General features: G+C 35.8%; 1 protein-coding gene across 2 annotated transcripts in view; it reads right to left on the bottom strand.

The window, feature by feature from the left end:
* Nucleotides 1-26,457, bottom strand: part of PKP4 (plakophilin 4) — a 73,535-nt gene that overhangs the window by 39,883 nt on the left and 7,195 nt on the right. The window contains exons 2-6 of one of the 2 annotated variants that reach the window (XM_009273161.1): nt 19,198-19,310; nt 7,116-7,150; nt 2,563-2,688; nt 2,208-2,398; nt 817-1,375 (exon numbers count right to left, since the gene is read on the bottom strand). In XM_009273161.1, the coding sequence (XP_009271436.1) occupies nt 817-1,375; nt 2,208-2,398; nt 2,563-2,688; nt 7,116-7,150; nt 19,198-19,310 (1,024 nt within the window). Of the gene's footprint in view, nt 1-816; nt 1,376-2,207; nt 2,399-2,556; nt 2,689-7,115; nt 7,151-19,197; nt 19,311-26,457 lie in introns of both variants that reach the window. The other variant, XM_009273160.2, reaches the window with a different exon arrangement.

The following is a 26,457-nucleotide window of genomic DNA, read 5'->3' as shown; positions in this document are numbered from 1 at the left end:
CCCCCCCCTTATCAAACTGGTAGATTACTGTGTTTTGCAAACAGAGGTGAGGGAGAAGAAACCTTACACCTTTTGTTAAGGAATGAGAATATTTTGGGATATCCTGCAGTATAGTAGTTTAAAAGAAAAAACAGACATTGCAGTTTGTTCAAAAGAGCATATGGTCTAACTGCAAAATCACCTTGTCTGTGCTCATTTAGATGAAGGTCAGAACAAAACCAGTAACACACACAGAACTTAAAATGCAAAGTAACTGCATCTTAGTAAGAACTGCCTCTCGGATGTACCGATTCTACCTTTTAGGGCTTTATTTTAAGCTAATATTACAATGGCTACCCTATGTTTCAGTTTAAGTACTTTGAGATAGCCTAGAAATATTAGGGGAAAAAAGACTAAAATTCAGTTGTACTAAGTTACATATTTTAAGAAAGAACTAGATATAAAACTAGTTCCAGCCTAGTACTTTTATTTTGTGTATAACCTGCACATACATTTAAAATGTACTTTATCTTCGAAAATACTGAAATGCCTGTGTGGAAGACTCAGAATTTCACTTACTACTTAAAACATATGATTTAATTTAACGCATGGTTAGCAACCTAGTAAATTAAAGAGAAAGACACTATTCACAGGGAACTTATGGTATGATTGATACATAGTGTTTGACATCAGTATTTACAACTGATTTGATACATCCACCACAATCACATCCTAGTGCTACAATGTTTCATCCATAAAACCACAACTGCATTACTGGTTTTCTACAGTTGTAGATTTGTACCAAGTTTTAAGCTGTGTCTTTACCTTTTTACTAACCTGTAAGGCTATCTGGACGTGGAGGGACCATTCTCTCATATATATCATACTGCTGTCCATATTGTTCAATATCATGAATTGTTCTTTGCAGTGTTGTTCCCAAATGCTGTGGAACTGCAGTCATGCCAGAACGCTTCGGGGAAGAAGATCCCAGCTGAGTTTGGGATGGAGAAGCTACTCTGGTTTGTACATCAGTAAGGGCAAGAGGAGAGCCAACTCTGACCGATGTTTGGTATTGGGAAGTCCCGCCATTGGGATTTGCTGTCTGTCTGGATGTAACTGAGCCGATCCGCCGCACAGCTGTTGGGGAGGCAGGTCTCTGTGCAGCATATGGGGATGCTGCCCGCTGTACTGGCAGAGTAGTGGATGAATATGCATGAGAAGCAAGGGATCTTTGCTCAGTAACTGACGGAGAACCATACCCGCTACCCAGAGATGCTCGCAGTGACCCCCTTGAAGGGGAAACACCTGTGCTGACCATGTAAGAGGGAGACTGTGCCCTGGATGGGACTGAACTGACACGTCTCATGACTCGGTTGGTAGCAATATTTACTGAAGGCTGTTTAAAAACAAAAACATTTATTAGTTTTATCATTTAGGCCATGTAGTGGATGCTTTTTTCCCACAAGACAGAGAAGTCAACAAGAAATACACACAATTTAACAATATGTAAAAGCAGCTGAAGAGTAGCTTTTACCCTAAACATAATTCCTTCAAGTTTTCCTATAAGATAACTTTTTTCTAACCAGTATTTGTTAATGTATAAAATGGCAATTTAACATTAGAAAACCATCCATTCCTCATTCTTATTTGGCTTTCTATGTTAATAAGCACCTATGCTTTCTTTCCTCACTACTCTATCACTTTGGAAATTCAGGAACAGTAATGCAGAGAGTTCTAGTATAAGCTAATAAAGTTTTGTCAATTACTGTCTTACTATCATTCTGATTAATGAAAAAGGAGGGGGAAAAAAAGCCAGAAACAGTATAAGGTACAGCAACACAAATACCATCTTCCTTTAAGCACTATGTTTACATACAGGCTAAATTCTAGGAGGTTTTCCCCAATATGACAACTGAATTTCAAGTGAGCGATACTTTCTTGATATTATATTAGCAGCATACTCAAAAGTCAGGAGTCCTCATAAGTTTTACTTAATTTCAGCTACAGTGAATGAACCAGATCACATGCATGCTGATTTCAGCAAACAAGTCTATGTCTGCTGCAAGCCATTTCTGCTTTTTAACCAGTGAAGGTTTGAAATAAAAGTGTAATTTGATAACCTTAATTCCAGCCTATACAAATGTAGGTCCAGCTATACAATTATTGTCTTTAAAACTGTGTTACAGACAGTGTACAGACAGAGATAAAGTGTACTATTTTGAGCACACCTGGACTGATGTCTGCCCTTCAGCTCGCGAGCTTCTCACCAAATGGTTATCAGCGGTTCCAATAAGGGAATGCTGCTGTCTGTTTTCTGATTTGCTCAAGTTTTGGCTGTTATGGAAACTGCTTACTTCCTGGTAACCACTGTCAGAATAAGAATTCATTTGTGTTGAACTTCTTGAGTTACCTACAGACCCTGTAGATACAAAGCCGGCATAAGAATAAAAGCATCGAACAACTTCACAAAAATAAAATATTATATAACTTTGTTATCTGTTGCATTCATAATTGTATTACATTTTTATACAGTCAATACATAAATATATTCTAGTATTTAAAATGCACACAACAGACCCTCACTTTCATGGAGAGATGTCTGTTCTGGTGAGTAAAGGTTCCCTTGTTCTGGTTCTGTCCTAATGTCATAGGCATTGGTATGAACAATCTCTGACACTTGGGGTTTGTTTACACTGGTGGTCGGAGGATCTGAAAGAATAAATTATTTAGATAAATGCAATGTTTTATATGTAAGTTTCCTGCACACTCAATCATAATAATTTTCTCACACATACTAACGAAGAACTTACTTCCAACACAAACAGTCTACTGGTAGACAGGTATCATCTACCAAACTAAATGAAAAGAACGTTAATACTAATGTCTGAGAATCTTATTTCCTGTAGTTTTGATGTAGTTCTACAATTCCAATTTTTCAAATGTATGTTCCAACCTATTTTAATGAAAAATGTAATTGATTACCTAGTAAGTATACTTTGCAGAGTAGAAACACTATGCAACTGTGTTGTAGTGCACAGAGGATAGCTATCACTTGGTCTTAAGGTCCTATCATCTCAAGAGCTTCATAAGTAAAAGGCTGAGTTGAATTTCATCCCTGTTTGCAAACCATCAACAGAAGTTGCTGCAAATTTTATACATTTTTTTACTTCATATACTACTATCCAAATGTTTACTTGTTAACAACTCTTAAGCTAACTTCAGTTCTAAGAATATTAGCTGAACTTTACAGACAGCAAAGGAAAGTGTTATCATACATAAGAGAAAGGAAAGGAGACATCACAACACTATTATGAAGAAAGGAAAAAGTTAAACATAGTCTGGGAAAAAAGGACAAAGATGAGGACACGAAACAACAAGAAAAACTGAATCCAAATTATTTTGACAGAAATATTAAGCATTCAGTTGCCATCATGTTACACTTATTGATGAAGAACAGGCATCAGAGATGCAGTATAAAATCACAGAATCATTTAGGTTGGAAAAGACCTTTAAGATCATCGAGTCCAACTGTAAACCTAACGCTGCCAAGTCCACCACTAAACCATGTCCCTAAGCACCACATCTACACGTCTTTTAAATACCTCCAGGGATGGTGACTCCACTGCTTCCCTGGGCAGCCTGTTCCAATGCTTGACAACCCTTTCGGTGAAGAAATTTTTCCTAATATCCAATCTAAACCTCCCCTGAGGAAGGGGAGTAGGAAATGTGGGTTACGTTTAAAGGTAACACCAGATACGTAAATTCTTGCTGAAGAAGTATATGAATGAGCCTAGAGTGGACACCAAAAGAAACATGCTAAGAAGCAATAGTCTAGTAAAAACTTCTGCGACTGCTTCGTGTCAAAAGCTGCGAGTTGCAGACAGTGAAGCCTGCTAAGTGCTCTTTGAAAATGAATATAACAGCATGTTACAGAAAGAGGCAAAACTGTTAGGAGTTTGCAGAAAATTGATGGTAGGAGGAAGATGGAAAAAAGGGCTGAAATAAATTCTATGCAATAGCTCAGAAAAACTTCTCAAACTGACAAAGAATACCCCGACATAAAATCTAGTGGCACTCATGGAAAAAAATCCCACACAAACCCAACAATACACAAAACAAAAAACCCTGACAGATGAGCTATTGGAAATTCTTCATAACAGTTGTTATACAGTATACTTCAAAAAAGAACTAAAAAACACAAGAGTATTTGTACCTATCAAGCTGTAAAGAAATACTCTGATTTTTACCAATAGCTGTACACAAAATGCTGGTGTCTCACTATTTGCACAATTAGCCATAATGGAACATTAAAACTAAAAATGTTACTCAGTAATTGCTATTATGAGAAATGTTTGAACACTATTCAAATACCAGATTAAAAAAAAAAAAATAAAATAAAATCAATATATCTTAGAAATTACAGGTAGTCAGCACAGTTATTTATCAGTAGTACATTCTTAGGTCAAAATCATCTAGTAAAATTTGACGCTAATTAATTTACTATAATAGGAGTATTATGACCAAATTTAACTAAGATTTAATAAGGAGTGGTACTACACTTCCATTAATTTAATCATCAGTATGCCTAGAAATGATACCAAGAACCAACACTGGAATAACTCACTTCCACAGCTCCTGTTACATTAACTCGATAACAGATCATAACAGACATCAGTGGGTATTACATATTCTTTATAATAAAATACTTGTGGGGACTGGGACATTTAAATTATAATCATATTCAACTTCAGTATTCTAATCTTCAATCTTTTTTGTTTAAATAATACATCGCCCTGTTATTTTAATTACTTGATACTACATGATACTAAATCAATGTCAAACTGACAAATAATCAATTTTGGGAGAAACACACAGGAAGAATAAAGTTCCATTGTGCAGTGCCGTACAGATGTTCCTAAGACAGAGGTCTGAACCAAAACCTCGCTTCCATCACACATTTGCCACCAAGCAAATGCTTTCACAATGCTAAAAAATAAAGACTGTTTAGCTCTCTAACAAAGGCAAGAGTGTACAATAAAATGAATTGTTGTCTTTCTATGTCTCTCTGCTACTATAAATCATGAGGAGCGTGCCCTGAATAAAATAATAGCCTTTTTATAAATGGCTGCTGATATAATATTCTATTTATAAGCATCTGCAAAACAACATCATTTTATATTTCTGTTAAAAATCATGTATAATTCTACTGATGCATAAAGCAATTACAGCTACGGTCACATCTTATCACATCATGTATATCATAAAATTCTAAGCAAAAAATATTTTTTTTTCAAACATGCGTATTTCTGAGCAACTACTCCAGAAAAGCCTTACTTTAGATACATAGAGATGTGAGAAATATACATCTAGATTTATATTAATGCATACAGTATTTAAACAGAAATGTGATTTTTTGCCATATGTTAAGTGACCTCTTAGCAGGGATGTGCACAGGAGATTTCTAATGAAAAGAAACACACAAATGAGAGGAGAAAATTAAAGGATAAAATAAAAATATGAGCTGGATAGATGAAAGAAAGAAAGAGAGGAACTAATAGAAAGTCAAGGAGAAAAACAAACAATAGACAAAGAATAAGTTACAGGAAAAACTGAGGAGGAAATAAAGAAATGGAATGCAACTGGATGAGATAAATCAGTAAAACAATGACCAAGATCTGTCAGAAGGTATCTTTACTGGTTGTGAACTGTCACTGGAACATTATGGAACCAGGGGAAATAATTTGATTTAAAAAACCAAAACAAAACCACAAAAATAATTGAAAGAATAAGTAAAACTGATTTCTCAATTACTTGAAAAAACAAATTTGACTTCTGTTTAAAAACATGCTAAAAGAATACCTGAAAAGCACCACCATGACTAGCAAAATTTAAATGCCAAGACAAGTAGGCTGTTCAGAATATTAGATTTAGAAGAAAGGAAAAAAGCTAATGTGTGCCTCACCTTAGCTGAGGCGATACCATGATGGCAACTGAAACCATGTAAATACAATTATACGCAAGTTTAAAAGCTTAGTCTCCAAATAAAACAAAAAACAGGAAGGGGAAGGGAAAATAGATAGTTTGAGAGACTTATTTACCTAAAATAGTCACAATTATCATAATTATGAATATGCTTGAGTGAACAAGCAGATAACTATGATGTGTTATTCTTTGTACAGCAGAAACTGGATAGCTCTTAAAACTGCATGCATCCTTATATAAAGATATGATATTAGCACTATGCAGAACTTGGTTAATAAAACTTTTAACAAGCTACCTAAAATGCTAATTGCATTTTGATTACATTAGACCAGTTTTGCTGAATATGACATTCTGTCAAAAGTACATGATTGAATTAGAGAAACATGATGCAGTGCAAATGTTGACTTCTGCACATACACTTCATCACTCTAAAGAGACGACCACTGTTTTGAAGACTGACTCTTCCATATTAAGTATTTTAACAGATGCAAAAAACCTAACTAGTTAAATGCTCTGATCTGTCAAGGACAGATTGGATTATTTCAACAGACACTTGAATGTCACTTTTAAGATACAGTCCTACCCATTCCACCCAATATACTCAAGAGTAGATGTAGAAGTCCTACAAGACAAACATTTCTTGTTTTGGAAAGAAAGTTCAAGCTATCCTGAGATAAAAAAATAGAAAAAGCACTCTCAGAAAAACCTTCGCTTATTGGAGATCTTCTCAGTTAACTAAGAATATCTGTAAAAAGAAAATCAGTTTTCAAGCTTAAAACATACAGTATTTTTTCATGATCCTTACCTGCCAAGGGGAAGACTCAAAAGTATTTTTGAATTAATTGCAAAGGAGACCCAATACACAAGACTTTTGTTACGGTCACATCTCACATAAAAATGCAAAAGCACAAAAAGGTGCAAGTAAAGCACCTGCAACTACACCTAAGCCAAAACAACCTCTTACAACAACAGAGGAACACACAAGTCTCTTCATGTGTGAGAAAGAGGATATTAATGTTATACTTTAGAAAAGATACTTGAAAAAGATACATAGCATTGCTACTAATGTTCAGTTCACTTTAAAACAAGCAATGAATGCCAAGAAAATAAAGTTTTTTGGGCTTAAAGCAAAGTGTACATGTAAAAGATAATACCTGATGATCTCCAAGGAAATGACTTCTCAGTAGAGCTGCAGAAAGGAAAAAAAAAATTATCACAAAAAAGAACCATGTGGCTAGTTTGGATTTATTTTCTGTTTTTTTAACCAAAGCATGGAAAATTGTACAAAAAAACCCAGCAGATAAAGTGTCAATACCCACGTAAATAACACTCTGCAGCACTTCACACCTGACAACTAAACCGTTGGTTACTGATTTTAATTTTGTATATTCAGTAGGAATGCCCTGTAACTTACTGTATGGCAAATCATCAAGCAGTGTAACCTATCTGCAACAGGACAGGTAAGAGCATGATTTATGATAGGCACTTCCTATTTAAGGTGCAATGATGTAAATAGTATACAGCCAGCCTTCACAGTCATATGTGTATGATTAGCAGTAAACAAACCACTTCAAAGACAGGAGCATTCACTGCTTATGGTAGGGTCTAGCAAAGGAAGTTCGGGAATCACAATTCTAGAGCATTTTGCTTCTACGTGTAAAGCAGTTTGAAAAAACCAAACAGAAACAGACTTACAACTTTTATTGTTATTTCATTTTCCAGTTTTCCAGAGACAATTCTGATCCTTTGCATATGATAAGAAGTCAAACCATTTGACATACCCAAAACATGTACACCTCTGTGTGTATACAGATAACAGATTTTATACTGTCAATGTTAAAGAGATGCCTTAAGAAACAACTATTTCACAAGATCAAGCAGGGGTTTAATATCAGTGTAAACCCCTACTTCTCTTGTAGTTTTCCCATAACTACTTTATATCAAACTACCATAACCATTTTGTTTCTTCTACAAAGCAATGTTCTTTCATGTGTTGATAATAGTACTGATGCACAACTACCTTTGCAGGCAAATGCAAAATTCATCCATGTATTATTAAAATTATATATTTTTCCTTAAAAGTATGTAGAGTATTTCCGCACTCTACATATGAACTATCAAACTTTGAATACTAAATCATTTTTGCAGTTATTATAAGCTGCTATTTTCAACAAAAAGCTTCCAAACAAAAAGCTATTTAAAGGAAAAATAGGTAAGTCCATCAGATTTTATGATGTCTAAGTATCAGCATGAAACAGTGATTTTGGGTAAGATGTATCTATTGCTAAATTAGTATTATTTATTTTACTTCTTACTACCATAGCTACCAATTACAAAAAAAACTTTAGCACAGCAACATGAACAACAATAGATACTTATTTTCTGAAGTAAAAACAATTATTTAGGAGCCTTTTTTGGAAACAAAGTATTTGTGTCTAAGAGAGTCCTAGACTTGCATACTAGCCCAAACTAAACTACAATTACAATGAAATTTAAAGAAAAATGAGAATTTGAATTCAGGCTTCAAGTGTCTGAAAGCCAACTTCATATCTAGGTAGTAACAGAATTTTTACTACATATTGGCTGTTCTCTCCCTCAGTCTACAATTTTAGTGTCTTTTGGGGTGCTACACTATTTTTTTCTTTAGAATATACATAAAGTGGACCAGACTGAAACTTGGTGTATAAAATTACAGGTGAAGAGCTGAACTCCAGACTGAGACTTTCCAGGTTCATCTGCCTTCAGAAGTTTCTTTGGGTTCTACTGTACTTCTAAGATGCTTGTGGAGAGAAAGGTGCTCAAACACAGACTCCATCAAATTCAGATGCGTGCCTGAACTTTCACAGATATTTTCTCTTTCCTGAAGGACAATCTTGTCCAAGCCCACAAGCATAAATATCTTAAGATTAGACAAAGACGAAATCACTTAGCAGTACTGGAACACGTCCAACATCAGAAACACTAAATAAGTAGATAAACAAAACCAAACTACATGCCAAAACAGGTAAGCAACTAGTTCAATTGAATGTCATCCTGTGGGTTTAAATAGGATAGTTTAAGAACTTACCCTACAACAAGCAGCTACCTTCCCCAAAGCTCAGCTACTGTGACCATGTGAGTTCTGTCATTCCACCTGAGTGCAAAGTCAGGTGGATTAGTTTAAAATACCTTCATCAGTGTAGTTTAAATTGGGATTTAAACAAACCCAGATTTTGCATGACAGAACCTGCTAAGGCATTTCAGGAAAGATGGTCATAGCCTCCAGCTAACAGGAGGTAATAAACAGCTACAGATGGTTATTTCTTAAGATACTACAACCTTCTCCCCAGAAGAACAGACTAAGTGAACGTGGTACACAAGCTAGACAGCTCTGTGAAAAAACAAAAGTATCTAGAGACACCTGGAACTCTGTAGCAAAGGAACTGTACTACCATCACCTGGCTATTCCAGCGCCAAGACCACCAAACGTCAATTTTTGCACAGCCTTGGCTTAAAGTTAATTCAATTTAAATAAAAAGTTAAAAATATTTCTCATTTCTAGTACACTACCATTGAATCTAACTAGTGCATTAACTCCAGAATGTTTCTTTGGCATATTTTGGGATAGAAACTACAGGCCAAAGTAAATTCTGTGCAACTTTACTGTTTTTTGCTTGCAAACTGAACCTTGTAACTATTTCGATGAAACCTTTGAAAATATTTCTATTGTTAAAGGTTCATGAGGAAATTTGTACTGAAACTGGTATTGAATTCAAAAGAATTTGTATAAAACTGAATTAATTTCAATTATTGAAAGCTGAGTTCTGAATGTTACTAAATCTACATTAATTCTTTACAGAGTATATTCTTTACTCTTCACCGAGCAAACTTGGATATAATGGATTCTTTAATCAATTACTGTTAGCCTATTCAGCTCCACTGAAATGAAGAAATATGAAGACTATTTAACAGCTACTGTGAACACTGGCCCCAGAATTCTCATGCTACCTGAACATCAAGTTTTACAGGCTTCACCTTTTATTCTTCAGACTTTCTGGAAACTCGGTTCCTTATAATGAGATGACATCATTCTGTGGTGCTAGCAGAAGTAAATAGTGCTAAGCATGCAGAAATACTTTACTCTTGCATACATAAGATTATAAAAAACCCCAAACATATCTCTACCCAACACATCTGGCTAATTGAACTTTCTTTACAGGTACAGGACTTACAACTGATAAAGGTTGCTCTGACTATGGGTCATAAGTAGAAAGCTACTTCATGAACAATTAAACTGGTTAAGAATTTAACTTGATTCTAATTATTTTTTTTAATCCTTTGCAATTTTTTTCCTCACTTGTATTTCCTAAGTATCTGGATTTTTTTGTTTGAAACGAACTAAGTATCACTAGTACCATTTTACATTCTTCAAGCAATAGCTCTCAGATAAACACTTTCCAGCTTTGGACTTCCAAGTTAGAAAAAGAGGTCAACATTCATCTCAGTTGAGTGGCTATGACAGCTCAAGGACTCGGTCACACTTCAAAGGCAGAACTGGCCGGTCGAGGTCATGGCCAGGTCTCTGACAGTAACTGTGTATGGGATAGCAAGGCTACTGGAACAATACTAAAATTTAAGAAAATTGCATATTTCTGATTTTTGTTAAGATGTCTTAAGCAGTATGCTATTTTTTAAAAATTATGTAAACACAACTATGATCTTCAGTTTCTAGACTGGACAGTTAACAAATTCTCGATGCTACATACATCTTTTGCAGGTATTATATGACATGAAACAGTTTAAGCATATTATCTTAGCAAGTATTCCATAAGATGAAATGTATTTCCGATTTAAACAGCTCCACTTGAGAGAAAAGTAGTTTTTTTGAGAGAAAAAGATTTCCATTGCCTATCTTAACTGCCTGAATATACTGCTGTTGTCATCAAAAAAGGCAACAGCTGAAAAAATTAAGTATTATTTATTAAATATTTCTAAAATAGTGAAAATCTTAAAAATCTAAATATATAATTCTGTTGAAAATGTATATACTCCACACATATTTCTTTAGTATTTTAGCTTACTGCTTGGCTAAGCTTTCATCATTGGAATACATCTGTTCTGTCAGGCACCCAGTAGCAAATGGTTTATTCACAGGGATTCGTGCTTGCTGCTTACGCAGAGCTGCCTGCCAAAACTTAAGTGCCTGTTAAGACTGAATGTATTGTTTCACTTGTCCTTTATCTTCCATTTTAAATATCTACATCAAGAAAACGTTTACAATTATATGCAGTATGAAGGCTTAAAGCTTTGTGTAACTGTAAATTCTTGGTATAGTGGGATTTTTCTTATAAAATGGCATATATTAGTCTCCATAAACTTGTAATACACATTACAAGCAACTGGCAACCATCAAAATCAGTATAATGAGATTTCCTATTTTTGCTTTTCTTGTTGACACGGGTTAGCAGAAGTTTTCACAACTATTTTAACTAAACGAGGTGATTTTCAGTCTTCAACTTTTCTAATCGCCATCTTCTTGATTTCACTAATGTGCCTAATTCCTGTACCCACTCTGCTAGATACTCTACAAAGTACCATAGTCATCTTATGTCCCACATACAAAAATTAAACAGCTCTGCCACCAAGAGCAAGTCGTCCTACAACTTGCTAGATGTTTTCAGCTAGCACAGGCAAGCACTAATGCTCTGAGCATGAATTTAGAAAGCCGTATCTGGAATGCTACACCCAAATGTGGTCACTCATACTGAAGGATGCTATTTCAGCTTGAAACCCAACGCTGAGAATTGATTGAGACTCCCAAGCCTCCACAGCAGGCAGCCATGCAGAACAGCTGGGCAAGGGAAACACCAGCCCTATGGACAGCAGAACGTTGCTGCCACCCTACAGTCCTATGCTGTCTGACACCACGCACAGTTGGCACTGTGACAGTAGGAACAGCACACCGCACATCGCCAACGTCTTCCTACTGGTACCACAAAATAGTAATTCAAATTGGAGGTCTCTGGCATGTTTGACTATCTTCGGAAAGAATTAACAGTCCTTCAAGTATTTTTTTAGCTAAATTATGCACCACAGTAACAACCATGACACTCACTGCCCTTTCAGTACTTCAGGCTTTTTCAGAGGGTGACAGGTTAACACGTACCACCTGATCTGTCACAATTGTCCACTAGAGACTTCAGGTGATCTTGCATGAGCACTCATACGAGCAGTTACCATAATTCAGCTGACACACAGTCACTTACTGCATCTCAAGCTGTAGTGTGCTGTAGGTGTACATTCACAGTACATACATAACAATCCTGTTTTGTAGCCCAGTCTACTATTGGGTAAGATAATAAGTATTTATATATGCAGCTGAAGTCAATATTAAATCATCACTCTTCAATTTATCACCAGAGCAACTCATCAGTAAGCTACAATTTTTTTTTCATATTTAAACATCAGCAAATAGCATAAAACCCCTAAAATTCCTCAATTCTAGTGGCATTCAAAAGTTTTGACAGAATTTCAGAAAGGCTTACAGTCTGGGTAAACAGAAAACAAAAATATGAATACTGGAGCTATAACAAGAAACTTTGCAAGTTTCACTCATTTTCGATGTAGACATGCAAAAAATAAGCTTGCTGCTTAGGCAGAGCTGCCAGCCAAAACTTAAGTTTCTGTGGACTCAAGACAAATGATAGCACACCCTGCTGAAAGACATAGCATTCAGCATCAGAGACTTGGAATGATGTCTTCTGTATCTCAAGATAAGTGCTTTTGATCACCCACTCACTAAGCTAAACATCTTAGCCATATTAAAGGATGGATTGACTGGAAATATAGTGACTCTTTAGGTCCTAAAAGTTAGAGTAGGGGACCCTATAATGCTTCCTGAAGTCATTTGGTAAAACTAAACCTAGAAAATACGCAACGCATATTGCATACACATCAAAGGTTGTATGTCCACCTTAACCACTAACGAAACTACCTATAAGCATAATTCTTACTGTATTTACATTCCCAGGACTTCCTGAAGATCTGAAGTAAGCAAGTAAGAAACTGTACAAACCAGAAGGAAACACATCAGTGGAAACTTCTGTCTAACATGTAGATACAGTCAAAAAAGCAAATTTGAACCAGGCTGTGAAGAAAACATGAAAAAATCCTGAAAATTTACTGATGTTATAGACCAATGGTTCCGTTCTTGTTTTTCCTTTTTTTTTTTCTACTAGGGAATTAGCAGAAATGAAAGATAAGAAAATAAGTTCATTTCCTAAGACAATTCTAAAGTAAGGGCATTTCAAGTTCAGTCAAATAGTAAAGACAGAGGAAGAGTCACTCAATGAGATTGTTTTAAAAACAGGAGAACAAACCTAACACAGTCCATTCTCAAGTTCTGAAATTAAGGTCACAAGATAACATTACAGTCTAAAACATAATAAAATAAAACTCAAATCTTTATATGTAATTATTTGTAATATAGAGAATAGAAACTCTACAGCTAGATTAAAATAGATTTATAATACAGCAAGTAAGAACTGTAATGCCTGAAACAATCACAGCATGGACCAATTTCTAACAAAAGGAGATTCCTTTATTCTGCAACAGAGATGGGTACTTCCTTCAAAAGTTTACCATCAGCAACTGTCAGGTAACCTGATGACTGGTTATGTTATCTAACGTGGCAAGTAGTTCCTAGCCAGCTACTAATGACGGAATTAATCATAATTTCTTCTAAATTGTTAGGATAAATGGACTATTAATATCTGTGCCCAAAATATTCTTCCAACAGCTCTATGATGATCAAAAATTTTAAAATTTAAATAATAATTAATAATTTTAAAATTTATTTAAAATTATTCATTACTTAGTTAAATTCTGTCAAATACATTTTAGCCCTGTTTTTATTGTACACTGAAGCTCTGCAAAGAAAATTAAGTCTACCTTTTCTTAACCTGATGACTGGTTATGTTATCTAACGTGGCAAGTAGTTCCTAGCCAGCTACTAATGACGGAATTAATCATAATTTCTTCTAAATTGTTAGGATAAATGGACTATTAATATCTGTGCCCAAAATATTCTTCCAACAGCTCTATGATGATCAAAAATTTTAAAATTTAAATAATAATTAATAATTTTAAAATTTATTTAAAATTACTTAGTACTTAGTTAAATTCTGTCAAATACATTTTAGCCCTGTTTACACTGAAGCTCTGCAAAGAAAATTAAGTCTACCTTTTCTTACTTAGAATCATAGAATAGTTTGGGTTGGAAGGGACCTCTAAAGGTCATGTAGTCCAACCCCCCTGCCGTGGACAGGGACATCTTCAACTAGATCAGGTTGCTCAGAGCCCCGTCCAACCTGACCTTGAATGTTTCCAGGGATGGGGCATCCACCACGTCTCTGGGCAACCTGTGCCAGTGCTTCACCACCCTTAGCGTAAATAATTTCTTCCTTATATCTAGTCTACATCTACTTGCTTTTAAATTTAATGTAGCCCTTTAATTGATTTGTTTTCAAATTTCAGTAAGTGTAATATTAGTGTAAATAAATAAATAAATAGTTTAAATTACTGTGATTCCTTCCCCCTTCCCGCCCCAAAAGCACACACTGATTTTAAAGGTAATTTTTATGCAGCTTATAATTTGCCATGAAAGTTTGGTGACGTTATATATTGCAATATATGCAAGCAATTTCAAATATACCTTCTGGAAATGCTGAAATATTTGATACATCATACGAACAAAATGAAACTAGTTTCTGTAAGGATAATTACACCCAAATCAGCTCACTGTGAACAGTCTTGTCAGGATAAACTTGCTGCTGCATGCCGTGGAATGCCCCGAGCGTGGGGGCAGCACACAGTTTGGAAGTGTCTCGCATGTTACTGCTCCTCAAGTAGAACAAAAGTTACACAGCTTAACATGACGGCGTGCTGGCTTTCAAGCAAAACTACTTGCTCTGTTTACACTCTTTATAAGCATTCTCCCATTTTATAAGAAAAAAAATGTGTGACCATGAAATGCAATACATGGTCATCTCACGGAAAGTTTACAGCGTTCAATCACAGAGTGCAATATTTTACTGAATCACTTTGGAATATTTTCTACTACTACAGAAAGTGCACATTGTATTTCAGTTGGCATTGGGAAAAGAAGATTATCTGCTATGTAAAGGAGAGAAAATAAACCATCCTAGTAGCTATGAAATACATTTAATTTTACAAAACTCAGAAGACTTCAGGTAGGCACATTATTACTCAAACTGACCATTCAATACTTGAAGTGTTAAAATTTTTTTGATTATTTACTGTACTGCCAAAAGGGCTTGCATTCTGATGAAGTTTAGTGTGCCATTTATGTACTTTTCTTTTGTTAAAGTGCTTGCGACAAGATGCTATTATTAGTGCAGTATTTTACAATTAAATTAGTAAGTATGAGCCTTTTGGTTCCCAATACCACTCAGTTTTCACAAGTTACACACAATAGATAACTCACGAAAAGAATTAGTCGACTGTGAGAGTCATACAGCCAACTCCCACCTGAAAGGTTAGGCAATGTGTTTTATAAAGCGAGTCTGACTACTGACCCCTGATACATATTGATATTTACCTGCATCAGTACATACTCCAACACACCTGGCAGCCCAGAACTGAATCCAACTGAATCAGTAACACTACAGATGGAAAGGTAGCTGCAATGCTGTATCTGTTTGCATGGAAGGCTGAACAGCCCAGTGGCTTCTTCATAGAAACCTGTGCTTGTTATAGCATGAAACGAAAGTAAGAAGATACAACTGAAACCTCACATTCTTTTTCCCAGTCTTTCTCCCATCTTGTAGTGTATAACACGGGTAAAAATATTTACTACTTACATGTAACACTAATCATGTATCATTTCAGGCTCTTAAGAGGTTTGAAAGTGTACAGGATGCCATGAAAGATCTTAGAAGTGCTGAGCACAATACTCATTTATAAAAACAGTTATGAGAAGAAATAATTTTAACAGGCAAGTAACCTACAGGTACATAAAAATAATGCCGTATTACAGTCTAGGGCTGCAGCTGATGTAGTGCTTCCTTCTCCACCCATTCCAATACAATTGCTTAGGATCTGCAGATCTGCTCTTGTTCTCACTTTTCACAGTCCTCTTAAGAGAGCAAAACAGCCAACTACTCCTGTGTGTTGTTTGCACTTACAATATAGTTATAATACAGGTGGGCAACAGACTAACAAACCTAAACTACAAGTACCTTCTGTTTGTTTTGCTTTGTTCATGTGTACAAAGCAATACACACATTTCTTAAGGACTAGTAATAACAGAACGAACCGTGCTTCTGAAATTAGAGCCCTTTTCAGGCGCACTCCAGTAGGTGACATTCTGATCACCGGTGCCTACCTCCAGATGGATTTATCCAGGTGTACATCTGCACGGCCTGCACTCCATACTGTGCTAGTGTTTGGGCTCACGGCCATGAAGACCAGCTGAGAAGCTACATGTACTAGCTACAGAGAAGTTTAAGCTGGTTTAAGGTACTGATGTCACATTTCCCCATTCCCTCACCAGCTGTTATCACGACTTCCCTTGGGCTGGCACTTGTGCAACTGCATGATGAGCTGGCTCAGAGGGATGACTTGACTGACAACCAGAAGAGCTTCAAGCCCAAGCTGCAACCACCGAGACAGGTGTGTGCTGCTGCAAAAGTACCTGTGACTTCATGTCAGCATCTGTTTTGCAAAGCAGCACCACCTCCAGGCCAATGCCAGCTTGCAGGAATCCAGTTTAGAAGTGGGTAAATCAGAGGCATTGCTATGACCACTGAGGTCAACAAAACCTTCAGTTAGACCTCTGAAATGAAATGCTCCCAAACGTTTTAACCACATTAAAGGAGATTAAAGCACTATCTTTGAAAGAAAGCAGTGTTGATTTCCTCAGGGACAGAAAACTTGAACAGAGGATAAAAATAAAAAGGTGTACGCATCTTATAGTTTAGTTTTGCTTGCTTTTTTAGTTTTTGTCATTGTTTTGGTTTTGGGGTTTTTTTTTATATAAGACTCTATTGGACAATTCTTATATCTGGCTAGGAGAAACATCATCTTGCTCTCTAAATGCTTAACTTCTCTGTGTTTCTGGGAGCAGGCTGTTAGCTGTCCATGACCAATCTCTCAACACGGCATTCAGTTTCCAAGCCTTTTCTCCATGCCCTCTTCATGTTTATTTCATTTCTTGTCAGCCTTAGCAAAACATTTACATCGCATAGTTTGGGGAAACACATGTACCTTCTTATGGCTATAAATTTTGCTGCTATATTTGTGTCTGCTGTGATACTGCTCTAAGAGATTGTTTTACCTTGATTCTTTCAACAACTCTTCTAACTACACTGGAAGCAGCTGGTTGTGAAGAAATGAAAACATCTAATTCAGATACAGATTTTTTTTGCCCAGCTTCTCACACATCTCTTAAAAAGAATATCCACATTAAAGAATAAGTTAAAAAATTAACCAAGGGCACACGCATGTCAGAACATATTGTCCAAACCAAATTTTAATCCCGTGTCCCTCAGTAAAAAAAGTAATGTAGCATAGCATTCTCGTCTATACAGGACCAGACTCAGCTGGGATAAGAAAATTTAGAAAAACAAGAACAGTGGTCAGAATACAGAGATGTCTGTAAGAACTAAGAATATAATTAGGCTTTAATTTTAAATGTGTAAAATATTTTATTAATAACTATGGAACATTTATGACCCAGAAAACAAGAGCTTGAAGAGTTTATCTAGATTCGCAAATGTATTTGTACCAGAGTATACTACAAACCAACTTACGTACTAGTATTTTCTCCCCCTAAACTTTCATCATTTAGCCATAAGGAAGCAACCAAAAGAAGAAATGACTCCACGATGCTATAAATTATGTTTTCCATCATGGTAAATGATAGTATTTGATAGAAGTATAGGATCTAACTTATTCTCTAGATACTGGTAATTGTATGTTATTTCAAAAGCTACACAATGTTATTTGTGGGATAAGCTAACTCTGGTGTTCTTTGTGAAATTCTCTGGACCTGGGATATAGAAAAACCTTTTCCTTTGTATTACTCAGGCAAATTCACTGAAAATGAACATTCAAGACTGAATGAAAGTTGGCTGGAGGCATAAAATAACTGAGGTTTTTTACTTATTCTTCCATAGGAATTTAACTTTTTTAGCTTTCAAAACAAAATCTGAGCAACAGCTGGAGAAATATGTGGATCTAGAGGGAAGATAGGCAAGCATGAAGGGTATAAAATAGTCATCTTGTCCAAGGAATATTTCTGAATATTTCAAAGTTTCTTAAATGAAAGTTCTCATGCTAGTAACAATACTGTCAAATGACAACTCAGGTCAAGTAGTTTGATGTATAAAAAATGGCTGTGTTATTTGGTACACTGGATTTTTAAAATTTATTTTTAAATAATGGCCTGCTGTTTCTTAAGTTTTTGTAGGAAGAACTTTCCATTTAACTTGCAGAAACATACATTATGGCCACAGGAGGAAACATTTCAGAATGATACCCAAGTTTATTGCTGAAAGAATATAGAAACAAACAGTATTTAAGGCAAAAAATTATGCTGTAACCCGAAATAGCCTCATGTGGTTTGGGGGGGGGTGGGGGGTGGGGGTGGTGTTATGGTAATAATAATAATAATAATAATAATAATAATAAATCAGAATAGTAGTTAAAGCTGACATATTAAAAAAATGCTTTGCTACAGTTATTGTCATTGTATGTAAAATATATTAGGTATGTTTCACACTATTTAAATATGCTAACAATACACTGATAGCAAGATGTTCCCTGAAAACAAATGTAATAACAGAAAGTATTTCAGAAAAGCTGGATGAAACTAGATAGTTAACTCAGGAAAAAAAAAAATTGGATCACTGCATTTAACTAGCACTGTTACTCTGATACAAATATGTATGTCTACTGTATTTCTCTTTGGCTGATTCTTAAAAACAAACTTCGACATATTTAAAGAGAAATTAAAGCTTTACATACACTCTGTTGAAAATGTCATCAAGGATTAGAGAGCCCTCTTTAAACCATCCCGTAACTCTTCACAGCAGATCTGCATTTTTTTTTTATATTTCAGATATTAATGGAAGGTGAACAGCTATCAGTGAAAATATATATATGTAGGACATAAGCACCACTAAAAAGCCCTCTAATTTGTGGGACATATGAAAGTAAAGTCATCAGGACTTGTACCTTGTGCTGGCGATACTTGGTGATTCTGCTCCAAGCCTACATCTTTCTAGCTGATTAGCCACAATTTGCCTTTCCACTTCCAGTTCTCTGGTAAGTCTTTGAAATTGGAGCTCCTGAAATTTCAAAATAAAAAGAAAAGCATTCTTGATGTTAAAAAATGGGTGTGGATTAATTCTGAAACAATCACTGTTTCATCACAATCATGTTTCTTGTTTTGACTCTTCCTTAGTGGAATAAACTATTAGAAGATTAAAGTGGGAATTTAATGGTTCTTTAAATCAGTGATTTATGCAAATATTGATTTATCACCTGTTACAAAAGGAAAGACGTGTTTAAGCATTTGTGGATTTTATTCCTCCTGCAATTAAAATTTTTGTATGTCCTTATGTTGCTACAATCTAACAAAATCAGTGCCTATAAAGTCAGTCTTCAATTTCATCTATAACAGATGTATACTGGAAAATATTGTATCCTAACCTTTCCAATTGCAAAACTTCAAATCCTAAGCTACACTATGTCCTGACTTCAGTGTTCAAAAACTTAAAATTTATTATTTCAAACTGGCTGAGGGTAGAGATGTGCTATTTCACCTTTCCTGATTTCAGCTTTTGTTACATTTCTTGGTCAAAGGTACCAAACCTCAGCCTTTGTAAAAGGCTTTTGGAACATAATGCTCAGAGGAAGACATGGGAAATACAAGTGCTGCACAGAATGTTTGTGTGTTATTAAAATCTGGAAACATTTTCTATAAACATGATACTCTGAAATCTATACTAGGTCACCAAGGGATATTAGTGATGTTTTCGTCCACAGTTAGCTTTTGTTAATGATAGAAAAGGATTCTATTAGAGCAATTGTATTATTTTTCAAACTGATATCCTACATCCCCCGAAGTTTAAGTAAACTGTTCAATACTATTTAAAAATAGATGAACACCAATATTTAATAATCTGATGAAGCAAGTCTTATATGCAAGTCAAATACAGCACAGGAGCATTCCTTTAATTTTAAAGTGCAAATTACTAATAAGAGGGTTTTTTCCTGAATATAAATCATGTAATTGTATTACATAGTAGTTGCATGCCTTGTCATATTACAAAAGTCACCTTCACTCACAGATTATAATTAATGCAAACTATTCTTTCACACCTTACATTACATGGAATGAGGCTTAAATACTTCACTTTCATTAATGGTCCCTGAAAGACCTCTCTACTTCTTGCAGTTTGCACACCTCTTCCGTAAGGTAAAGCATGGTTCAGCAATGTACCCTATGGTCTTCAGCAGTCTGTAAGTACCTCTCTACCTCTCACAGCTCCAGTCCTGGAGGGCTTCACGGCAGGGCAAAAGAGAGGTCAGAGTAACAGTGTACTAAAAAGCTACTCTAAACCCAAGATTTACCTGGCAGAAGTAAGGATAAAGTTTTTTCTACCAACAACGCAGTGAGATTACCTCCAAGAACCTCCAAACAGAAGGCTAATTAGCACTGACTTCATTAGGAAGCCAGCTGAAGGCTAAATCAAACAGCAGCTGCCTACTGCAGAAGCTACTCTATATATTAGATGACAAAAAAAAAAAGCTACTTCTGAAAGTCTGATTCAAACTCCATAGAACAAACTGTCCTGTTAAAGATATGCCACACAAGCTACTGCCCCTCCCAGATGATAAAAGGAATTGTAGACACTTTCAAGCATTTCTCAGAGCTCATTAACCAAACGGAACAAACATACTCTAATATTCCAAATATTGGCCAGCAAAACTGTTTGCCTCCAGGACGTGGAACTCACCCACTACTGCCATAGGACACAAGCATTCACAGAACAAGACCGCATTTTTCTACTATTGTTCTACCAAGAGCAGTTCAACAGAACAGAATACTCTCTAGTTCTGTTAAAAATAAATATGCAAACCACGGGAGCAGCGGGAGGGAGATGCGGTCCTCAATTTCCTTCTGGCCACCCCCTCCATCACGTTGGCATCTACTGTCAAGCTTCAGCATTAGAAAAGCTTAGCACAGTCAATACTTAGACATGAAAGAACATTTTAGGACATATGTCCTAAACTTGGATTTTATTAAAACCTGCTTCTAGACAGAATTCTAAAGATAAATCCTTTTAATCCTGAGACCTGATATGAAAAGCCTCATGAACATGTTAACTGGCAGACCACAGCAAATCTTATGGGCTTGTATATGGACTAGAAAGTATGGATAGTATCAGAAGGTTTGTATGACATGTAACTGCATCCAGTAGCAGAGACCCAGTTGTCACAGTCTGATACCAGGTCTTAGCATGATTCAACTTCATGTTATACCAAAGAGGTACACATGCACCCAGTCAGTTCGTTTGGAGAGTTTCTGTTTTGGAGAGAAAATATTAAAAAGTGTATTAAGTAAAAAAAGTCAAAGACATTTATAAATGAGAATTCATTTTCCAATTCTAGGTTTGAATATAGATAACAGACCCATCTAAAAGCTGATTCACCAGCCAGCCATTAACATGCTAGTGGAGAATGCCATGATTTCCAAAAACATTCAGATGCTGAAGCTCTGTAAGTTTTGAAGCAAATGTCAGCAAGACAAGCTTTTTCCCAAGTAAAATGTGATGTATTATGTAGCATGTAACAAACATAAATCTTTAAAATAAACAGTATTGCACTGCTTGTTTGCAGAAATAATATATTTACCCTATGTTTAAAGCTGTTTCCTGTTCCTTACTTTTAAATCAATATTTAAATAGCAATGTCATTGATAGAAACCTGAACACTTGTGTTCATCTGAACACAAGACTCGTTGCCTATTATTATTTACTGATCTTTTAATTAGATGAATAAAATAAAACATATGCTAGTATGCTAGCCATTATTTGCTTCCATTCAACCAGTCTCTATTAATTTGCCTTTTCATTACAGGCAGAGGCATTAATGAAAATAACATTATTCTAGAAAACACTCTTAATACATGCTATGAATACACATTCATCGGAGCTCTCTCCTCCCTTTGCTATCTTCTCCTGCACTCTAACACAGTCCTTTACACCAGCTCATGTGTATTTCTGCAGGAAGGCATTTTATAAGGCAAATGTTATCAATAAACAACTTTTGCCATTTTGCGTTTCAGAAGGAAAAAATTACAGTAAATTACCAAATCCTACAAAAAGGTTGACATTGTCTAGAAAGCCTTTTTACATAAAGTGAATCAATTAAAAAGGAGCATGTAACAAAGGAAACAGGACAAAGCTCCAGTTCCAACAGTTACAATGGCAGAAATCAGATACACAAGAGGGAAAATAAAATCTGGGCTTGTCAACCAAGCTTGCATCTACACGATCACAGCTTTTTAAACTAATTTGTCACACACTTCTGTCCTAAAGGTGTTTAAGAGATGAACCAGATAATTGAGATCATCAGAAAAATCAATTATGATTTACATTTTACAAGCGTAAAACAATTACAGGTTTAAAAGACAAAAAAGCCCCACTGAAACTAAAAGAATGACCAATGCAAGAGAAGTCTTCTCTAAAACACTACAAAAGTGTAACAGCTACAGAAAATACTATTTTTTTTCAGGACAGAAAAGCGATCAAGATAAAATACAGAAAGTGGAAGATACGCTATCTTTCTCATTTCACAGTGCAATGCAACTAATTTGCCATTTTTAAATCATTCTAATGCTTAGGAATACCCAATGTATTGTTGCAAGTGCAAGCAAAGCAGCAAAAAAAATTCAGCTCTATTTTCTAGTCTGAGTAATGTTCTTATGTGTGCAGCCTGTGGTTCCAATGAAGTAGCAAATTTTAGATACTTTCTGAAATAATGAGTGCTGACTTTTGTATGTCTCTTCTTAAATTTGGTATCTGCAGCTGTAGTTGATATGTCTTAAATACCTGCATAAATACATAAGAGGGATAATTTTAGAGGTACCATCTTCTTTACAGCTTGGAATACCTCATGTTTTAAGCCTTTTTTTCTTTTAGCTTAAATCATCACACTATAATAGAAAACTAAGTCCTAATCAATTCTAAATAAGTGCATTGATCACCTTCATAGTTTATGCTTCTTATAATGACATTTTATACCACTCTGAATGGACACCTACCACCACCATGTTTATCTATCAGACAGTATACTATTTATTGCAGGAACCTATTTGAATTTGTGTCTCTAGCCAGCTTCTCTGAAAGCAGTGGGAGAGCATGCTCTTTGAACAGGATGCTCCCATACAATGCTGGCTGCTAGCAACACAGAGAAGCTGCTGCCCTAGGCAAAAATCACAATTAACTGATTTTTATAGTACTGGCTTGTGACAAAATGACATGACAGGAGTCAAATAAAACAATTAAAAAGCTTGTTTTCATTTGCAGAAGAACATCTATGTGGCAAGAACATACTAAAATTATAGATGTAGATTACAGAATACACTGCCATACTGCATCAAAAGGACCAACTAAATCTTCTGAAACATACACACTACAATGCCTTGGCCAGAGCTACTTTTTTTCAAAATTATCCAATATACATCAAGGGGGAAAAAAAGCCCTATAATTCTTTTCACCTGTTTAGCAGTAACTACTTAATCACCTTATAAAACTACAGGTTTTGTATTCATAACCTAAATTCCACTGCAGAACCACAGACCATATTTCTTAACACAAAGCTACAAAAAATGCTGGCTTTAAATACAATTACATTTAAGGAACAGGAAGCATATACATGGTTCAAGAAAGAGAAGAAAGCAACTTGCATTGGAAAGGCAATCATACAGACTGCAGGCAGACAAGCTTCCATGAGTGAAAACCAAAACCCATCAAATTTTGGAGCTGTGTAAGTTGCTTTTGGGGGCTAAAGTTTCTGGAGGAAGGACAAACCCTGCATGGGTGTCAATGTTGTAGTGTATACCCCTGGTGACCAACAACAGCTCTTACTTGGCAAGCTCTGCATGCCAAGTGGTAATTCATCTGCAACAATGTTGAGATCTCACTCAAGAAGACATTTCAAGGTCTTCACTGCCACAAGATACAGATGAGACAAGTTATACCAATCCTGAAAACAACATACTCCCTTCATTTCAAAGCTGAGTACCTCTGACAGGCTTGTGGCTCCCTGGCAAGTGAAAACAATTGCCAATACACTATGGTGGGCTATTAACAGCAAATATTTGAAAACAGGTAAGTAATGGGAATTTGTATGACTGACCATGAAGACTGTCATTCTCCTGTTGCAGGATTTGGATAATAAAAGAAGGTTTAGAGGCAATTCCATGCTTTCTATCTGCATCCCATTATGATACCATGTTGCAGAGACCCAACATTTTCATTTTTGTTAACAAGGAACTTTTACCCCTTAGTAACATGGATGAAGATGAGGAGTCTACATTCACAACGTTGAAAAATAAAAATTACTTTCTTCCTGTCCTGTTGTGATTTGAAAACCTCTGACAAAACATAGATAACTTTAAACAAACCATGGTCCAATTGGCTAACTGAAGGTTTTCTGGTGACAACTATGCAAGAATCAGCAGCAATGGCAGAAGCAGTGAAGACAACTCACAAACTGTTTCTGAACAGTAGATGCCTGGCTAGTCAGACCAGGGTTGCGCGAGTTGGGACATCTGAGAGAGATGATGCCATTGACAGAGAGATGCACCTCTTGCAGTTTCTTGGCTTCTACCAGTTCTCAGTGGCTGCTGTGGTAGAAGACAGGGCTAGGATGGGATGTTATTTCAAGCTATAGTAACTCTGGGATATGTTAAGTTGCTTCAATTGCCAAATGTCACTGTCTGTGAAATATTAAGAAGTAATTGTAAGATGAACTATGAAATGTTTACCTAATAAAAAAAATGTTGCCTGTTGAACAATTCAGTTGAGCATCTTCCAGTAGTTCGAGTTGATGACCTAAGAAAGCGTAGCCTATATTTGAGCGGAATACTTCTACCTTGCATTTACTAATTCTCATTCAACTGCAACATACAGTGCAGGGACACACAACTCCCATTGCCTATGAAAGTTCAAATGGTGCTAAAGAAAAGGCAATTACATTTTTGGACATTTTTATGATACAATTGTGCAACAAAGAAGAGGACAAACAAAATTAAGTTCATTTATACCTTCTTCACATTAACCTCCTGCACTGATTTATGCAGAGTTCTACATATTTCCACTTGCTGTAATTCGGAGCTAAATCAAGCAACTGACTACTTAAAAACACATTGAATACTGTATTTTTCCAAGATGAATATCATACAGTAGTGACCTAATATTTAAATTCTCTACTAGAATCTATTGAGAAAAAAATCTGTACTTTTAAATAACCATATTAGATCAACTTTAACATTTGCCGTAAAAATAAAGTTTACTCACGCACCCAACTGCATTTGCATGCTTTCAGTATCTTCCAAAATAGAAGACAAAAGATAAAAAACTGGACAGGGTAAAGAGAATCACAGAATACAGGATGTGAAATGACACAGCTACAATTATTGGCTGATCACACTTACTCTGTATTCAACAGCAGCAGACCATTAAAGCCCTTAATACTTTTATGCCTGCATTGTTCACTAGTCTGGTAAAACAGTTTAGTGCTACTCTAGCTGATGAGGGATCAAAATTTAAGCAATTCATAGAAAGCTTACTCTTAGTCAATGGTAGAAAGGAAGAATGCCACTTGAGGTATTCACTGACTACATTTGAGCAGCATCCTCTTTGGAAACTGTTTGATACAATGCAAGGTTCTTTTAAATTGGTGCTGAAGCCAAGTATACTGTTTTGCCAGCTGGTGATTAGAGTTCAGTTGCTGCTGAGTAGGTAGGCTGGTAATCTAAACATAAAAGTGTTACAAAAGGTATAAATACGCCAGTATATTTCAGGGGTACCCACAGTTCTAGGCAGGCTCTTTTTCAAGGGAAATTTCTCCTCAGAAGCCTAACAGTACATGCTAGAAAGAAAAATTAATTTCTAGACCTTCATATGAATAAAGGAGTACACAGAATTTTGATTAAGGAGGGAAATTTCTCCTCAGAAGCCTAACAGTACATGCTAGAAAGAAAAATTAATTTCTAGACCTTCATATGAATAAAGGAGTACACAGAATTTTGATTAAGGAAACGCGGGTCAGCAGGAGAGCGCCTGAAGAGCAGCACAAAGGAACTCCAGCCAGCAAGACAGCTTCATCGGGGGACCGACTTAAATGCCTCTATGCAAACGCACGTAGCATGGGGAATAAACAAGAGGAGTTAAGAGACGTGCGCACGCCTGCAGGGCTACA

The sequence above is a fragment of the Aptenodytes forsteri genome, unplaced genomic scaffold (assembly GCF_000699145.1).
Source record: "Aptenodytes forsteri isolate BGI_AS27 unplaced genomic scaffold, ASM69914v1 Scaffold174, whole genome shotgun sequence".
Taxonomy (NCBI): Eukaryota; Metazoa; Chordata; class Aves; order Sphenisciformes; family Spheniscidae; genus Aptenodytes; species Aptenodytes forsteri.
The sequence above is the reverse complement of the archived record's forward strand: the minus strand, read 5'-3'. Positions and strand labels throughout refer to the sequence as shown.